Below are 19,244 nucleotides of genomic sequence, written 5' to 3' on the forward strand. Positions count from 1 at the left end.
TTCGTAGCTTTGTCCTCGGAGGTTGGAGGAGGTTAGCCTGTCCCGGAGCGGAGGTGTCGTGTGGAGGATTTGCTCAGTCATTCACAAACAAGGATGGGGCGAGGGTCACCACTTTGTGTGAATAAATGCGTGAGCAAATTGTCCAACAGTTTAAGAACAACATTTCTTAACGAGCTATTGCAAGGAATTTAGGGATTTCACCATCTACGGTCCGTAATATCATCAAAAGGTTCAGAGAATCTGGAGAAATCACTGCACGTAAGCGGCAATGCCCGAAACCTTCGATCCCTCAGGTGGTACTGCATCAAAAACCGACATCAGTGTGTAAAGGATATCACCACATGGGCTCAGGAACACTTCAGAAAACCACTGTCAGTAACTACAGTTGGTCGCTACATCTGTAAGTGCAGGTTAAAACTATACAATGCAAAGCCAAAGCCATTTATCAACAACACCCGGAAACGCCTCCGGCTTCGCTTGGCCCGAGCTCATCAAAGACGGACTGGTGCAAAGTGTAAAAGTGTTCTGTGGTCTGACGAGTCCACATTTCAAATTGTTTCATCATTTACATACCAGGGGGTGGTCCAAACTACGGGCCCGCGGGCCAAGTGCGGCCCGCCAGCGTCTTCAGAGGGGTGTTTCCAAGTCAACAAGTGCTTTGTAGTGAATGCAGCGCAGAATTTACTTTTATGATTGGACCCAAATGACCTTCCGAAAAGAACTAACAACAATTCAACACAATGCTAACACATCACACAACCTGCTTGCTGAACTTTGTGGATAAAAACGACCAAGCATAATAAAAACATCAAAATGACACCCATTTAAATCCATTACAATGCATGATGGGTAAAATGATAAACACTCTCTTTGGCACATTTTAGCTACTTGATTGATTACAAAACTTTAAGGAGGATGTTACGGAAGATCTAAAACTTTGACTATATACACAAAAGACCTATTCCTCTCAAATATTGTTGACAAATCTGTCTAAATCTGTGTTAGTGAGCATTTCTTCTTTGCCGAGATCATCCATCCCACCTCACAGGTGTGGCATATCAAGATGTTGATTAAACAGCATGATTATTGCACAGGTGTGCCTTAGGCTACCCACAATAAAAGGCCACTCTGAAATGTGAAGTTTTTCTTTATCGGGTCTGGGGGAGGGGGGAAGCAGTCAGTATCGGGTGTGAGCACCATTTGTCTCAGGCAGTGCAACACATCTCCTTGGCATAGAGTTGATCAGGTTGTTGATTGTGGAATTTTGCTCCACTCCTCTTCGGCGGCGGTGCCAAGTTGCTGGATGTTGGCAGGAAGTGGAACACGCTGTCGTATACGCCGATCCACAGCATGCCAAGCGTGCTCAAAGGGTGACATGTCCGCTGAGTATGCTGGCCATGCAAAAACTGGCGTGTTTTCAGCTTCCGGGATTGGTGTACAGATCCTTGCAACATGGGGCCGTGCTTTGTCATGCTGCAACTTCTGGTGAGGGTCTCGGGTGAAGGGCACAACAATGGGCCTCAGGATCTCGTCACGGTATCTCTGTGTTTCTCACAGTTTGCGCAGAACATTATTTGGTTATGCAAACCAATTGTTGCAGCAGCTGTCCGGGTGGCTGGTCTCGGACGGTCATGGAGCTGGATGTGGAGGTCCCGGGCTGGTGTGGTGACACGTGGTCTACGGTTGTGAGCAGGCCTGGCCCTAACCAATCTGGCGCCCTAGGCAAGATTTTAGGTGGCGCCCCCCCACATCGGCAGTGAAGTGTATATACTCACAAGAAACGGAATAGCTTTGTCTTTGACCTTTTTTTTACTTAAAGAAAGCAAATTAACATATTATATGAGAATGTTGTTATGATTATCTTTAACCGAATCACAGCAGTGCTCAAATTAAAAAACAGCATTCCCTCTCATGTGATATTGCTTAATTAACATTAATGATGTGCACTTTAACAACTAGGCTTACAACTACACCTAATATATAAAGGGGTGGAAAAGTGACTATTACCTGCAGGGCAAACATTAGCTAACCAGAAGGCAATAACAATGTAAACAAAAAACACCTGCTTAAAAGATCTAAAACAAATGTCCCTGAGGAATGTAAGGTGGGAGTACTGTAATTACCTAACGTTACATTATTATTTTCCATAACAATTCAGCCCCCTCCACAATATTAACCCGACGTTAAAACAGAACTAGCTATTTATTGATTAGCAATTGCCGAATCATGTAACATTAGCTTAATGCTAAAAAGCCAGGTAGGCTTTTACGTTACTCGTATACCTGCTACCTCTGTCTTTTTCTCGTTTCTCCTCTTCTTTTCTCTTTTTTCTTCCCTGGGCACCTGACAGTTTTGGCCGTTTTGACATTTGTGGTGACGTCCAAAAAGAGTCATGATACGGGAAGGGAGGGGGGAGGGGGGGGGGGGGGCGTAATGTTGTAACAAATAATATTTCTATTAAATAGGCTTTACTTTGCATTTTAATTATAGTGGGATTATTTTTTGCATTTAGAAATAATAGTACCAACTTTTTTTTTCTTTCTCCAACATTTGTTGCACTGGCGTGGCGCCCCCTGATGGACGGCGCCCTTAGCATTTGCCTATACGGCCTATGCCACGGGCCGGCCCTGGTTGTGAGACCGGTTAGATGCACTGCTAAGTTCTCCGAAATGCCTTTGGAGACGACTTATGGTAGAGAAATGAGCATTCAGTTCGCGGGCAACAGCTCTGGTGGACATTCCTGCAGTCAGCATGCCGACTGCACGCTCCCTCAAACCTTGCGACATCTGTGGCATTTTACAGTCGGCAGCCGAAAGCACACCTGTGCAATAATCATGCTGTTTAATCAGCATCTTGATATGCCACACCTGTGAGGTGGGATGGACTGTGTTGGCAAAGAAGAAATGCTCACTAACACAGATTTAAACAGATTTGTGAACAATATTTGAGAGGAATAGGGGTTTTTTTTGTATATAGTACAAGTTGTATATCTTTTAGTCAACTCATGAAAAATGGGAGTAAAAACAAAAGTGTTGCCTGAATGTCATCCAGAAAAGTTTTTAGATGTTTTACTGAATGCATGTCATTTATTTGCACAAAATAAGTTTTGTGCAAATATTATTTCAGGATATACATACGGATACAATATTTTGTACCAGCGATACCACCATTCGGAGTCTCCTCACTCGTTTTTGTGCTGACACATTATTCATCTGATCACCGACCGTTTTGCGGTTAAGGCAGGGGTGCCCAAACTTTTTCCACTGAGGGCCACAGATAGGAATGATACTCGAAACCGGTTTTCCTGGTTGTTCGATAAGAAAAGAACCGAGTCCTCGGACTCGAATCCCTTTTTGAGAACCGGTACCCGTTATCCAGACCACTATAGTAAAGGAAAAGAGTTGATTCTTTATTCGAATCCCGTCCCGACCAGAAATGCTCCGTGGGACATCACAATAAATGACGTCACGTAGCTCAGTCATTAGGCTCAGATAGCAAAAGCAGGAAAACAATGGACGGGAAAAAGCGCTCCAAGGTGTAATAAAGTTCAAAGCAAAAGCTATAATCCATCGAATAACTTTACTGAGAGATTTTAGCAGGGTAAAACACATGACGAACACTTTTACGACCAACCGGAAACATAGCAACGCACCTCCTTTACGGCAGCTGTCGCAACGTTCTTAAAACAACCGCAGCACATACATATATATACAACATATCTCCCTTTTTTAACTTTTGTGTTTCTTTCCTTGTAAACAAAACAAAATCACACTGTAGATGTGTTGTTTGTCTAATTATAAATAATGCAGACGAGGCGTGTTGGCTGAGTTCTTGACGTTTACTTTCACAGCGTGGCAACATGCAACACTTTTCGGGGCTACCGCGCATGCTCGTAACTCCCGTTGCATGCTGGGTAGTGTCGTTGTTATATTCTCTAGCTCATAACATTTTTCCCCCATAAAGAAATAATGTTAACTCAATAAAGTGTATTTCTTTTTTTAGCTTTAACTTTTCATTTATTAGCATTGTAACCACATTTGCAAAGAACTTTTCTCTTCATAGAATGTTCTTTCAATAAAGAAATAAAGTGCAAAAATGTCAAAGCATCATAACAAACAGTTATGTCAAATAGCAGCAGAAGGGCACTTTTTGGAGAGCTGTATTATTTTCAGTTTTGTGCCCAAGGGACTGATTTTATTTAACACTATATTATTATTTATACACCTATAGTGATCACAGAGACAGGTTGTTTTTGTGTTACTGTATATATTTGTTTTTCTGAAAAATCCCACTTAATATACTTTGGGTAACAACAGTCAATATTTATTTTTATTTTTTATTTTTTTTAGGTGGGTAACAGTCAATATTTATTTATTTATTAGATTTTATTTTTTTATTATATAATAAAAGTGATCTTTTGTTAAACCAAATATTGTGTGTTTTTTTCCATATACAACAACCTATCTGGACTCGATAAGAGAATCGATAAGGAATCGGTTTGATAAGAGGATTCGATAATAGGCTCGAACTCGATAATTCCTTATCAAACATCATCCCTAGCCACAGACCGACAAATTAAAGGATGCGGGGGCAGTTTTTGGTTGTTTTCCTCCTCAAAACTAGGACAACATAAAGATTTTACAAAATTTCGGTAAAAATTTTGTTTGAATGCTGAAGAGCCAAAGCCAGTCGAAAATGTTTACAGTTAGCACACTGGCTAAATAGCGTGAAGTCAATCAATCAATGTTTATTTATACAGCACACAAGCCACAACGACATCCTTGGTACAGAGCGCACATCAGGGCAAGGAAAAACTCACCCCAGTGGGACGTCAATGTGAATGACTATGAGAAACCTTGGAGAGGACCGCATATGTGGGTAATCCCTCCGCCCCCTCTAGGGGAGACCGAAAGCAATGGATGTCCAGTGGGTCTGACATAATATTGTGAAAGTCCAGTCCATAGTGGATCTAACATATTAGTGAGAGTCCAGGCCATAGTGGATCTAACATGATATTGTGAAAGTCCAGTCCATAGTGGATCTAACATATTAGTGAGAGTCCAGGCCATAGTGGATCTAACATAATATTGTGAAAGTCCAGTCCATAGTGGATCTAACATATTAGTGAGAGTCCAGGCCATAATGGATCTAACATAATATTGTGAAAGTCCAGTCCATAGTGGATCTAACATATTAGTGAGAGTCCAGTCCATAGTGGATCTAACATATTAATGAGAGTCCAGTCCATAGTGGATCTAACATAATAGTGGGAGTCCAGTCCATAGTGGATCCAACATATTAGTGAGAGTCCAGTCCATAGTGGATCTAACATAATAGTGAGAATCCAGTCCATAGTGGATCTAACATAATAGTGAGAGTTCAGTCCATAGTGGATCTAACATATTAGTGAGAGTCCAGGCCATAGTGGATCTAACATAATATTGTGAAAGTCCAGTCCATAGTGGATCTAACATATTAGTGAGAGTCCAGGCCATAGTGGATCTAACATAATATTGTGAAAGTCCAGTCCATAGTGGATCTAACACAATATTGTGAAAGTCTAGTCCATAGTGGATCCAACATATTAGTGAGAGTCCAGTCCATAGTGGATCTAACATAATATTGTGAAAGTCCAGTCCATAGTGGATCTAACATATTAGTGAGAGTCCAGTCCATAGTGGATCTAACATATTAATGAGAGTCCAGTCCATAGTGGATATAACATATTGAGAGTCCAGTCCATAGTGGATCCAACATATTAGTGAGAGTCCAGTCCATAGTGGATCTAACATAATAGTGAGAATCCAGTCCATAGTGGATCTAACATAATAGTGAGAGTTCAGTCCATAGTGGATATAACATATTAGTGAGAGTCCAGTCCATAGTGGATCTAACATAATAGTTAGTCCAGTCCATAGTGGATCTAACATAATAGTGAGAGTCCAGTCCATAGTGGATCTAACATAATAGTGAGAGTCCAGTCCATAGTGGATCTAACATAATAGTTAGTCCAGTCCATAGTGGATCTAACATAATAGTGAGAGTCCAGTCCATAGTGGATCTAACATAATAGTGAGAGTCCAGTCCATAGTGGATCCAACATAATAGTGAGAGTCCAGTCCATAGTGGCTCTGACATAATAGTGAGAGTCCAGTCCATAGTGGATCTAACATAATAGTGAGTCCAGTCCATAGTGGATACAACATATTAGTGAGAGTCCAGTCCATAGTGGGGCCAGCAGAACCCAAGTAACAAAACATAGGAGAAAATTAGCTTTAAAAAAGGCTATCATGCTAACAGTACTATGCTATCATGCTAAAATAGCACCTCTACAGTTAACATTAGTGAAATTCCAAAATATATGAGACTATGCCTGCTAAATTAGACAAAAAAAGCTAGCATGCTAAAATGCTAACTGTAACATGAGTCAAGTACCAAAACCAAAAACCAAAAAAATGTGTTTAAAATGCTAGCATGCTAAAGTTAGCTTGCATAAAGTACCAAAATATGACCCAGATGTGTACCTACAAACTTACCCTAAAAAAAGATAGCATGCTAACAGGTATCATTCGTCATGTAACAAACAATGTGATGCTGCGGAAAAATCTGTAAAATTAGCAAAAAAGCAAGCATGCTGATATTAGAATGCTAATGACCACACTATGGGCCTTTGGAAGTAGGCTACGGGCCGTAAATCAGTGGTCCTCAACCACCGGGCCGTGGATCGATTGGTACCGGGCCGCACAAGAAATTAAAAAAATAAATGAATAAAAAAATTTAAAAAATTAAAAAATAATTAAATCAACATAAAAAAAAACAAGATACACTTACAATTAGTGCACCAACCCAAAAAACCTCCCTCCCCCATTCGCACAAAAGGGTTGTTTCTTTCTGTTATTAATATTTCTGGTTCCTACATTATATATCAATATAGATCAATACAGTCTGCAGGGATACAGTCCGCAAGCACACATGATTGTATTTTTTTATGACCAAAAAAATAAAATAAAATAAAATAAAATACCATACCCCCCCCCCCGGTCCGTGGGACAAATTTTGAAGCGTTGACCGGTCCGCAGTTACAAAAAGGTTGGGGACCACTGCCATAAATGGTACCCGGGCCGCACTTTGGACACCCCTGGGTTAAGGTAAAAGAGTTTGTACGTTTAAGATAAATCGCATGATTAGTCTAAGTGTGTTCATGATTAATGTGATCATTTTTTGTGATTAATCGCATGAGTTAACTTGTTAATTTTGACAACCCTAAGATATATACATATACTGTACATGCGTATACAAGTACACAGTGACCGTAACACCGACAAATAAGTAAATAAGTATTCAAATAATAAAATAACTAGAATTTGCAATTATTGATAGAACTGTTTCATGCTGGTATAAGGGTCTGTTGAATATGAAATCATATTCAACCTTATATATTAAAACAAAATGGGAGAAGGAAGGAGGGATAACTATATCTGAGGAAGAATGGACAATAATATGGAAATATCAATGGACTTGTACCAGCTCACCCAAGTGGAGGGAGTTTGGCTGGAAAAATCTGATCAGATTTTTTATTACACCTTCTCAGAAGTCTCACTATGATAACAACTCCCCTGTTTGCTGGAAAAAATTGTGGGAATTCAAATGCAAATCACTACCATGTTTTCTGGGACTGCTCCACCATAAAGGACTATTGGAAAGAGATACACCAAGCTCTACAGGATATTTTCAAACGTGAAAATACCCCTCGAAAGTAAAACTTTGTTTTTTGGACATGTACCTCAGGACTGGCTGAAGAAAGATAAACACTTAATGAATATCCTACTGGTGGCTTGTAAAAAGACCATTACTAGGAAATGGATATCCCAGGAGAGCCCAACTTTGAAGCAATGGGTGGAAACAACAATGGACATATATAAAATGGAGAAGATAACTGCCTTTATTAATTATGAATTGGAGAAATTTACTTCATACTGGGAAAATTGGGTCAACTATGTCACGCCCCATAAACCTGACTTTAATTTTTCGAATTAGTGATTGTACTGCAAAAAAAAAAAAAAAAAAAGGGATTACTCCCTATATGTGTATATGTATGTATTTTTATTTATTTTATTTTTTTCTTAGTTTATTTCATCGATGTATTTGTAGATATGACTTTGTTTTTTTTGTTGTTCCTTTTTTTTTTACATTTAGGGCAGACAATAGATATATGATTTATGTGAATATGATGTAATTGATAGGAATGTCTGATGCTGGATGTCAATAAAAATAAAATGAAAAAATAAATAAATAAAAAAAAGAATTTGCAATTCCGGTCGAAATTGCGTGTGAATGCCCTATGTGCACAAGCCGCCGAACCCATGGGTGAGTTGAACTGGAGTGTTTGAATGTGCAGGGTGAGTGGAGGGTGTGGATGTTGGAACGGTTCAAATCGGATGGGAAATGTGGGATATGGAGAGGTTTGTATATTGCCCGTTCATTGTCGATGGAGGGAAATTCCCGGAAATTCTGGGTAATCGGGGAATTTTCGGAACTTGTGCACCTGTAGCGACAGACACAATCAGGGACCGGTGAGAGAGGCCGCCAGGAAAGAAGTGGCAGGAAAAGACTAAAAGGAAGTGGGACAAGAAAACAAGAGCGCTTGAACAGAAATAACAACGAAACCGCCTAAGCAAGTGAGGTCTTATACTACTCATGCTAGTAACTTTCTTTAGAAAGAACATACCACTAAATAAAGAACCATTGAGTGACAACCTCCGTGTTTGTGAGCGGAAACAGTGCGACCCTGAAACTGTTTGAAATTCCACAATTTCCTACTTAAAAATATTTCCTAAATCTAAAAATTCAACATGTGTCCCAGATTGTGTTTTTAACAAGTCAACCAAGTCGTCTGCTTGTGCGTTCATGTCTCAGTAGGACTGCAAAGTGAACATTCCCCCCATCTTCCTACACGGGTACTTTCACCAGTGAACTGAGAAACTATGAATTATGAATGAACCACAACGGACGTCAACTTGTGCAATTAATTTTATTATTTCAGCACAAACATACTTGAACAGTCGCAATCGCTCCTCCTGGCGGTTATTAATAACACCTTGGATAAAAGCCATGAATGGAAAGACCTGAAAGAATCCACCAGTCAGTGTTTGACCGGCATTAGCGCTGTAATCCACTCCCACCCAGTTTGATTTGAGCCTTGACGTGCTTTATAATCAGTGCGATCGCTCCTCCTGACAGTCATTAATAACACCTTGGATAATAACCATAAATGGAAAGACCTGAAATAATCCACCAGTCAGTGTTTGACCTGCATTAGCATTGTGATTCACTCGCACCCAGCTTGAGCTCAGACTCAACATACTTTATAATCGGTGCGATTGCTCCTCCTGACAGTTATTAATCCCACCTTGGATATTAGCAATAAATAGAAAAACCTAAAAGAATCCACCAGTCTGTGTTTGACCTGCATTAGCACTGTGATCCAAACCCACAAAGTTTAATTTTATAGGTGGCTCTGAGCCTCGACAAGCTTTATAATCAGTGCAATCACTCCTCTTGCCAGTTAGTAATAACACAGAAACCTTGGATAACAACAATAAATAGCAAGACCTGAGATAATCCATCAGTCAAAGTATTTGGTGTTAGTACTGCAATCCACACCAAGCCAGCTTGGTTTTATCCTCCACGTGCTTCTGTAATCAGTGTGATCGCTCCTCTTGTCAGGTAAAGTTAACAGTTAATATTGACAGTTGGATAATAGCAACAAACAGAAAGACCTTAAATAATTTACTAGTTGAAGTGTTTGCGATCTACACCCAAACAGCTTATTTTAAAACAATTGGGTCTGAGCCTTGGCTATTTTTATAATCAGTGCAATCGCTCCTCTCGCCAGTCATCAATAACACCTTGGATAACAACAATATATAGAAATACCTAGAATAATCCATTAGTCAAAGGATATGACTGGTGTGAGTGAGCACTGCTAGCTACACCAACATAGCTTGATTTTAGCCTTGACATACTTAATCAGTGCGATTGCTCCTCCTGACAGTTATTAAAATTACTGTTACGTTGGATAATAGCAATAAATAGAAAGACCTGAAATAATTCACTATTCAAAGTGTTTGCGATCCACTACCACTTGATTTTAAAAAGGTTGGTCTGAGCCTGGACTAGCTTTATAATCAGTGCGATCACTCCTCTTGGATAACAACAATAAATAGAAAAACCTGAAAGAATCCACCAGTCAGTGTTTGACCGGCATTAGCACTGTTATCCACACCCACCCAGCTTAATTGTATGGGTAGCTGCGAGCCTCAACAAACTTTATAATCAGTGCAATTGCTCCTCTTGTCAGTTATTAATAACACAGAAACCTTGGATAACAACAATAAATAGCAAGACCTTAAATAATCCATTATTCAAAGTGTTTGGTGTTAGCACCGCGATCCTCACCAATCCAGCTCGGTCTTAGCCTCCACATGCTTTATATTCAGTGCGATCGCTCCACTTGACAGGTACAGTTAATATTACCGTTGGATAATAGCAACAAATAGAAAGACCTGAAATAATTCAGACGTCAAAGTGTTTGAAATCCACACCTACCAAGCTTGATTTTAAAAAGGTGGGTCTGAGCCTTGGCAAGCTTTATGATCAGTGTGATTGCTCCTCCTCTTGCTGGTTATCAATAATACTGACACATTGGATAACAACAATAGAAAAACCTATTATTCAAAGTGTTTGACCGACACGAGTGCTGTGATCCCACCCGGCTTGATTTTAGCCTTTATGTGCTTTATAAACAGTGCAATCGCTCCTCCTGATAGTTATTATTATTACCATTACCTTGGATAATAACAAATAGAAAGATCTGAAATAATCCACAAGTCAAAGTGTTTGACTAACTGGAATGCTACGATCTACACCCACCCAGCTTGTTTTTATAGGTGGGTCTGAGCCTTGGCTAGCTTTATAATCAGTGCGATTGCTGCTCTTGGATAACAAGAATAAATAGAAAGAAGTGAAATAATCCATTTAGGTATTTGACAGATGTGAGCATTGTGATCCACACCCATTGTTCTTGATTCATGCCTCAACATGCTTTATAATCAGTGTGATTGCTCCTCCTGCCAATTATTATTACAGTTGGATAATAACAATAAACAGAAAGACATTAAGTAATTCACTAGTCAAAGTATTTGTCACCCACAACCACCTAGCCTGATTTTAAAAATGTGGTTAGCCGAGACAGGATTTTTAATCAGTGCGATTGTTACTCGTGCCAGTTATTGATAACACTGACACAACACCTTGGATAATAACAATAAATAGTAAGACCTCTTGCCAGTTATTACTAACGATAAACGAAAATACATGAAATAATTCACGAGTCAAAGTATTTGTCATCCACAACCACCCAGTTTGACTTTAAAAACGTGAATCTGAGCCGAGACGGTATTTATAATCAGTGCGATCGCTCCTCGTAGGAGTTATTGATAACACTGACATAACACCTTGGATAACAACAATAAATAAGACTTGAAAAAGTCCACCTCTTTCCAGTTATTAATAACAACTATAAATAGTAAGAACTGCAATAATCCATTAGTCAATGTATTTGGCGGACGTGAGCACTGTGATCCACACCCACCAAGCTTGAATTTAGCCCCGAAGTGCTCTATAATCAGTGCGATCGCTCCTCTTGCTAGTTATACCAAGGATAAATACTAACACCTAAAATAATCCATGTGTCAAAGTATTTGGCGGCCGTGAACACTGTGATCCATACCCACGTAGTGTGAATTTAGCCTTGATGTGCTTTATGATTAGTGCGATCGCTCCTCTTGACAGTTTTTAATAACAACAATAAATAGCAAGACCTGAAAAAGTCCACCTGTCAAATTGTTTGACTGACATGACTGACATGAGTGCTGTGACCCACACCCACCGAACTTGAATTTAGCCTTGATGTGCTTTGTAATCAGTGTGATCGCTCCTCTTGCTAGTAATTAATAACAACAATAAATAGTGACAACTGAAATAATCCATTAGTTGAAGTATTTGGGGGACGTGATAACTATGATCCACACCCACCGAGCTTGAATTTAGCCTTGATCTGCTTTATAATCCATGTGATCGCTCCTCTTGCCAGTTACTAATAACAACATTAAATAGCAAGACCTGAAAAAGTCCACCTGTCAAAGTGTTTGACTGACATGAGTGCTGTGATCCACACCCAACGGGCTTGAATTTAGCCTTGATGTGCTTTATAATCAGTGCGATCGCTCCTCTTGCCAGTTATTAATAACAACGATAAATAGCGAGAACTGAAATAATCCATTAGTCAAAGTATTTGGGGGACATAAGCACTGTGATCCACACCCACTGAGTTTGAATTTAGCCCGATGTGCTTTATGATTAGTGCGATCGCTCCTCTTGACAGTTATTAATAACAACGATAGTGAGAACTGCAATAATCCATTAGTCAAAGTATTTGGGGGACATAAGCACTGTGATCCACACCCACTGAGTTTGAATTTAGCCCCGATGTGCTTTATAATCAGTGGGATCGCTCCTCTTGCTAGTTATACCAAGGATAAATAGTAAGACCTGAAATAACCCACGAGTCAAAGTATTTGGTGGACGTATGCACCGTGATCCATACCCACCTAGTTTGAATTTAGCCTTGATCTGCTTTATAATCAGTGCGATCGCTCCTCTTGCCAGTTATTAACAACATTAAATAGCAAGACCTGAAAAAGTCCACCTGTCAAAGTGTTTGACATGAGTGCTGGGATCCACACCCACCGGGTTTGAATTTAGTGTTGATGTGTTTTATAATCAGTGTGATCGCTCCTCTTTCCAGTTATTAATAACAACTATAAATAGTAAGAACTGCAATAATCCATTAGTCAAAGTATTTGGCGGACATCAGCACTGTGATCCACACCCCCCAAGCTTGAATTTAGCCTCGATGTGCTTTATAATCAGTGCGATCGCTCCTCCTGCCAATAATTAAAGATACCGACACCTTGGTTATTAGCAATACATACTAATCAAAGTCCCGATACACTGGCTAAAGCCCATGCATATGCAACTCTGAATAAATGCGATCGCTCCTCCCACGAGGGAAGTGTGTGCATGTTCATTTCTCTTTCTGAGCCTGCAGTTGCTTGTGTTTGTGCCTCATGGCGAGGAGCGCAGTCAAAACGCAAGACAGAAACAGGACCGGGAAGACGGCGCAGGCCCACCACAGCTGCCTCTCGCCAAACACCTCGACCAGCGTGTCCTTCCGCCTGACGTAGTCCTGGAACAGCGCCTCCAGCTGGAACAGCGTGCACAGCGACAGGAGCAGGTGGAAGATCTGGTGCCCCTGGCCCACAAAGTCACAGCGGCCCGGGAAGAGGCGCTCCGGGACGGGACAGGAGAAGAAGACGGCGCACAGCAGGAAGCACGCGATCTGGAGCATGTGGAAGGGCAGCGAGGGCTCCTCCGCCCAGGGAGCGGTGAGCAGGCGGTGGAGCACGGGGCTGATGTCCAGCGCGTACGCCAGCGAGGTCGGGATCAGCTGGCACACCTTCCTGCCCACGGGGTACGGTCGGCGGTATCGGGATTTGGCGAAACAGCAGCCGGCGCAGGACAGCCAGCCGAAGAAAGCGGCTCCGGGCAGGAAGATCTGTCCGAGGCAGCTGCTCCTCCACGCCGACTGGGACGCGTAGAAGTAATGTCCGAGGGAACAGCCGTACTGATAGACGGCCACGCCCACGTAGTCCATGAAGAAGAAGAAGTAGTGCGCGTGCTCAGAGTGCGACTGGAACAGGTGAGCCGCGGCGCTGAGGAGCAAATACATCAGCGAGGACACCAGGAACAGGAACAGGGGCAGGGAGGCTGCTCCCAAGCTGAACCCCAGGGCGCCCGCTCGGACCCGCCAGTGGAGCAGCAACACGGGTACGGTCAGCAAGTGAGTCCACACGTTGAGACTTTCGTTGTGTACCTGGAAGAGGCTGAGGAGGTAACAGTGCCACTTCTGCCGGACGGGACGGTAGCCCGACAGGACGTAGGGTTCCTGGAACAAGTCGGGCACTTGGGCGTAGGAGACGGTCGGGCTGGGCAGCGGCAAGGCGGCCGGAGTGATGTCCAGGTGACCCAGGTGCTTGACACTGGTGATGAAGGTGCGGAGTCTCTGCACAAGATCTCCTGACATCGCCGGAAACACACTGGACTGGACAATATTGCAGTCGCTGAAAAAAAATACAATAAATCAACTGTCTTTTGATATTGTTCTTTTTTCATTAACAAATCTAATCTGCTCCCAGGTTTGTGTTTATTTATTTTATGCTAATACCAGGTTTGTATTTATTATGTGACTACTGCAATGCCAGCACCCCATTCACCCCAGTCCCCCAGACCCCAGTCTGTGAGAGTGGGTGACAACACCTCCAGTGCCATCTCCCTGAGCACCGGCTCCCCCCAGGGCTGCGTCCTGAGTCAGCTGCTATTCACATTGATGACCCATGACTGCTGCGCCAGGTCAACTACTAACCACATTGTGAAGTATGCGGACGACACAACAGTAGTGGGCCTCATCCGTGACAACGACGACGTGGACTACAGGGAGGAGGTGAAACATCTGGTTGATTGGTGCAGAACCAACAACCTGGTCCTGAACGTCAACAAGACCAAGGAGATCATTGTCGACTTCAGGAAGCACCAGTCCAGCCACGCTCCACTCTTCACCAACGGCACAGCAGTGGAGATGGTAAGCAGCACCAAGTTCCTGGGGGTGCAGATAACTGACAATAGGACCTGGTCCCTACACACCGGAGCTCTTGTAAAAAGAGCTCAGCAGCGCATGCACTTTTTGCGTCAGATGAAAAGAGCACAGCTCCCTCCCCCCCATTCTCACCACATTCTACAGAGGCACTATAGAGAGCCTACTGACCAACTGCATCTCTGTCTGGACTGGAGCCTGCAGTGCCTCGGACTGGAAGTCTCTGCAGAGAGTGGTGAGGACGGCGGAAAAAAGATCATCAGGACTCCTCTTCCTCCTATCCAGGAAATCGCAAAAAGCCGCTGCCTGACCAGGGCTCAGACAATCTGCAGAGACTCCTCCCACCCCCACCAAGGACTGTTTTCTCTGCTGGACTCTAGAAAGAGGTTCCGCAGCCTCCGAAGCAGAACCTCCAGGTTCTGTAACAGCTTCTTCCCTCAGGCCGTAAGACTCTTGAACGCATCATAATAATCCCCTCAATTCCCCCTAAAAATGGATTAACTGGCTGGAATATAAAGACAATATAACATACATCCGTAAACGTGGACGCATATACAAAAGTGCAATATATTTATCTGTACAGTAATCTATTTATTTATATCTGCACCTTATTGCTCTTTTATCCTGCACTACAACGAGCTAATGCAACAAAATGTTGTTCTTATCTGCACTGCAAAGTTCTATTTTGAATGACAATAAAAAGGAAGTCTAAGTCTATGTTTGTATTTATTTATTTTATATTGATACCAGGTTTGTATTTATTTCTACTACCACCATGTTGGTATTTATTTTTTTTATTCTACAACCAAATTTGTATTTACAGTATGTATTCATGTTATGCTAATATCAGCTTTGTATTATTCGACTTATTTCATACCACAACAACCAGGTTTGTATTTATGTCTTTTATACTACTACCAGGTTTGTATTCATTTATTAATTTTATACTACAACTAGGTTTGTATTTATCTTTTTAATACTACTACTGCCATGTTTGTATGTATTCATTTTATACTACCACCACTATGTTTGTATTTATTTATGTTATACTAAAACCAAATGTGTATTTATGTATTCATTTTATACTACTACTAGGTTTGTATTAATTTATGTATTTTATACTACTACCACCACCAGGTGTGTATTCATCTATTTATTTTATACTGCTACCACCAGGTTTGTAGTTATATGTTTTATACTACTATGAGCAGGTTTGTATTTATTTTATTTTATACTACTACCACCAGGTTTGTATTTATTTATAATAAACTACTACCACAAGGTTTGTATTTATTTATTTTATATATTACTACCATCAGGTTTGTATTTATTTATTTTATACTACTACCACCAGGTTTGCATTTACTTATTTTATACTACCACCAGGTTTGCATTTATTTATTTTATACTACTACCAACAGGTGTGTATTTATTTATTCTATACTACTACAGCCAGGTTTCTATATATTTATTTTTTACTAGTACAACCAGCTGTGTATGTATTTGTTTTTATAATACTACCACCATGTTTGTATTTATTTATTTATTTATTTTACACTACCATCAGGTTTGTATTCATTTATTGTATACTACCACCAGGTTTGTATTTATGTATTTTATACTACTACCAGGTTTCTATTCATTTATTAATTTTATACTACAACTAGGTTTGTATTTATCTTTTTAATACTACTACTGCCATGTTTGTATTTATTTATTTTATACTACTACCACTATGTTTGTATTTATTTATGTTATATTACAACCAAATGTGTATTTATGTATTCATTTTATACTACTACCAGGTTTGTATTCATTTATGTATTTTATACTACTACCACCAGGTTTGTATTTATATGTTTTATACTACTATGAGCAGGTTTGTATTTATTTTATTTTATACTGCTACCACCAGGTTTGCATTTATTTATAATAAACTACTACCACAAGGTTTGTATTTATTTATTTATTTTATATTACTACCATCAGGTTTGTATTTATTTATTTCATACTACCACCAGGTTTGCATGTATTTATTTTATACTAGTACCAACAGGTGTGTATTTATTTATTTTATACTACTACAGCCAGGTCTGTATATATTTATTTTGTACTAGTACAACCAGGTGTGTATTTATTTGTTTTTATAATACTACCACCAGGTTTGTATTTATTTATTTATTTATTTATTTATTTTATACTACTATCAAGTTTGCATTCATTTATTTATTTTATATTACTACCATCAAGTTTGTATTTATTTATTGTATACTACTACCACCAGGTTTGTATTTATTTATTTCATACTACCACCAGGTTTGCATGTATTTATTTTATACTAGTACCAACAGGTGTGTATTTATTTATTTTATACTACTACAGCCAGGTCTGTATATATTTATTTTGTACTAGTACAACCAGCTGTGTATTTATTTGTTTTTATAATACTACCACCAGGTTTGTATTTATTTATGTATTTTATACTACTATCAAGTTTACATTCATTTATTTTATACTACTATCAGGTTTGTATTCATTTATTTTATACTACCACCAGGTTTTGTATTTATGTATTTTATTTTATACTACTACCAGGTTTGTACTTATTTATTTGATACTACTACCAGGTTTGTATTTATGTATTTATTTCATACTACTATCAGGTTTGCATTAATTTATTTTACACTACCATCAGGTTTGTATTCATTTATTTTATACTACCATCAGGTTTGTATTCACTTATTTGATACTACCAGGTTTGTGTTTATGTATCTATTTTATACTACTATCAGGTTTGCATTCATTTATTTTACACTACCATCAGGTTTGTATTCATTTATTTTACACTACCATCAGGTTTGTATTCATTTATTTTACACTACCATCAGGTTTGTATTCACTTATTTTATACTACCATCAGGTTTGTATTTATGTATTTTATTTTATACTACTACCAGGTTTGTACTTATTTATTTGATACTACTACCAGGTTTGTATTTATGTATTTATTTCATACTACTATCAGGTTTGCATTAATTTATTTTACACTACCATCAGGTTTGTATTCATTTATTTTATACTACCATCAGGTTTGTATTCACTTATTTGATACTACCTGGTTTGTGTTTATGTATCTATTTTATACTACTATCAGGTTTGCATTCATTTATTTTACACTACCATCAGGTTTGTATTCATTTATTTTACACTAACATCAGGTTTGTATTCACTTATTTTATACTACCATCAGGTTTGTATTTATGTATTTTATTTTATGCTACTACCAGGTTTGTACTTATTTATTTGATAGTACTACCAGGTTTGTACTTATTTATTTGATACTACTACCAGGTTTGTATTCATTCACTTATTTAATACTACTACCATAATAGTAAAGATCATAATAATGTTTTTGCACTGGTTGCCAGTAGAACTACTTGGTTTCACAGAGAAATGTTTGCAGGGGAACTAAAGTAGCAAAGAAAAGTCTGTCAGCAAGCAGACGCACATGACACACAGCCAAGATACACAAAAGAATGTTCTTATGTGCTTCGTTTTGTCACTTTTTTCAACATTAAAAAGAGAATTCATCACAACAGCGCTGACAGTGCTTCACATTTCACCACTGAGAGAGAGAAAATATGCAGTCAAACCTGTACGCTGCCATGTGAAGCAAGGCAAATGTGTGTGTCTGTGTGTGTGTGTGTGTGTCTGTGTGTGTGTGTGTGTGTGTGTGTGTGTGTGTGTGTCACAAACACGACAACACATTGCCATGTTTCATCTGATTTCAAATTGAAAGTTGAACTTTTGAACGGCGCTTCGGGTCACTTGTTAAAGTTGTTGACAAAATGCATGACAAATATACTCAAACCCATTTCATGTTGCAAATAAATCAACAGGTCTCACCTGTTTGCGTCCACTCTAACACCCACTCCCTTTCAACCTGCAAACACAGGAATAAAAGAAGATCAACTCAACTTGAAGACGCTGCAAGGCGTGATGTCATTGCAACATGACATATTTGGAAAAGGTGGAAAAAAAGGCGTTAAAGGCGATTTAAAACATACAAACAACGCAGCTGGCCTGGAAGTTGGCAGATACGGAATAATTAGGGGCGGTGTTAGAGTGACGAGACACGCCCCTAAACGATATCACAGCACATGAAATATACAATTTATTTATATTAATTGGTCTTTTATTTGTATTTCAGTGATTTCTGTTAAGGCCACTTCGTCTTTACAACCAACTGGTAGAGTGGGTCAATATAAATATCGATGACGTCGATACCAAGGTCTGTATCGCATTGGCTCGGTACTTTTCATTTATCTTGCGTTCATTTTCATGGATATGTGTGCGTTTTTTGTTGTTGTGTTTCTCCTATTTATGACGTTGTTGTTTATATTGGTATAGCTACAGTATATGTTGGTGTATTATTTACAAAATGGAAAATTAATTAAATAAAAAATTAGGA

The 19,244-nt window shown here is 39.5% G+C and overlaps 1 protein-coding gene across 2 annotated transcripts; it reads right to left on the reverse strand.

The window, feature by feature from the left end:
* Positions 1-9,025: 9,025 nt before the first annotated feature.
* On the reverse strand, positions 9,026-18,865 carry LOC133640552 (membrane progestin receptor beta-like). Of its 2 annotated transcripts, XM_062034031.1 has the most exons (3): positions 18,680-18,865; positions 14,945-14,996; positions 9,026-14,243 (listed from the first exon to the last, which is right to left on the reverse strand). In XM_062034031.1, exon 3 carries the CDS (start codon positions 14,204-14,206, stop codon positions 13,148-13,150), a length of 1,059 nt encoding a protein of 352 aa, XP_061890015.1. In that variant the 5' UTR covers positions 14,207-14,243; positions 14,945-14,996; positions 18,680-18,865; the 3' UTR covers positions 9,026-13,147. The 2 variants fall into 2 exon arrangements, with proteins under 2 accessions (XP_061890015.1, XP_061890014.1); XM_062034030.1 differs by lacking the exon at positions 14,945-14,996 and having other exon boundaries at positions 18,680-18,863.
* Positions 18,866-19,244: the final 379 nt, after the last annotated feature.

This window comes from Entelurus aequoreus, linkage group LG23, assembly GCF_033978785.1.
Source record: "Entelurus aequoreus isolate RoL-2023_Sb linkage group LG23, RoL_Eaeq_v1.1, whole genome shotgun sequence".
Classification (NCBI taxonomy): domain Eukaryota; kingdom Metazoa; phylum Chordata; class Actinopteri; order Syngnathiformes; family Syngnathidae; genus Entelurus; species Entelurus aequoreus.

Bases quoted from the DNA above. Each gene is read 5' to 3' on its own strand.
- LOC133640552 (XM_062034031.1), bottom strand. From the start codon at position 14,206: ATGTCAGGAGATCTTGTGCAGAGACTCCGCACCTTCATCACCAGTGTC.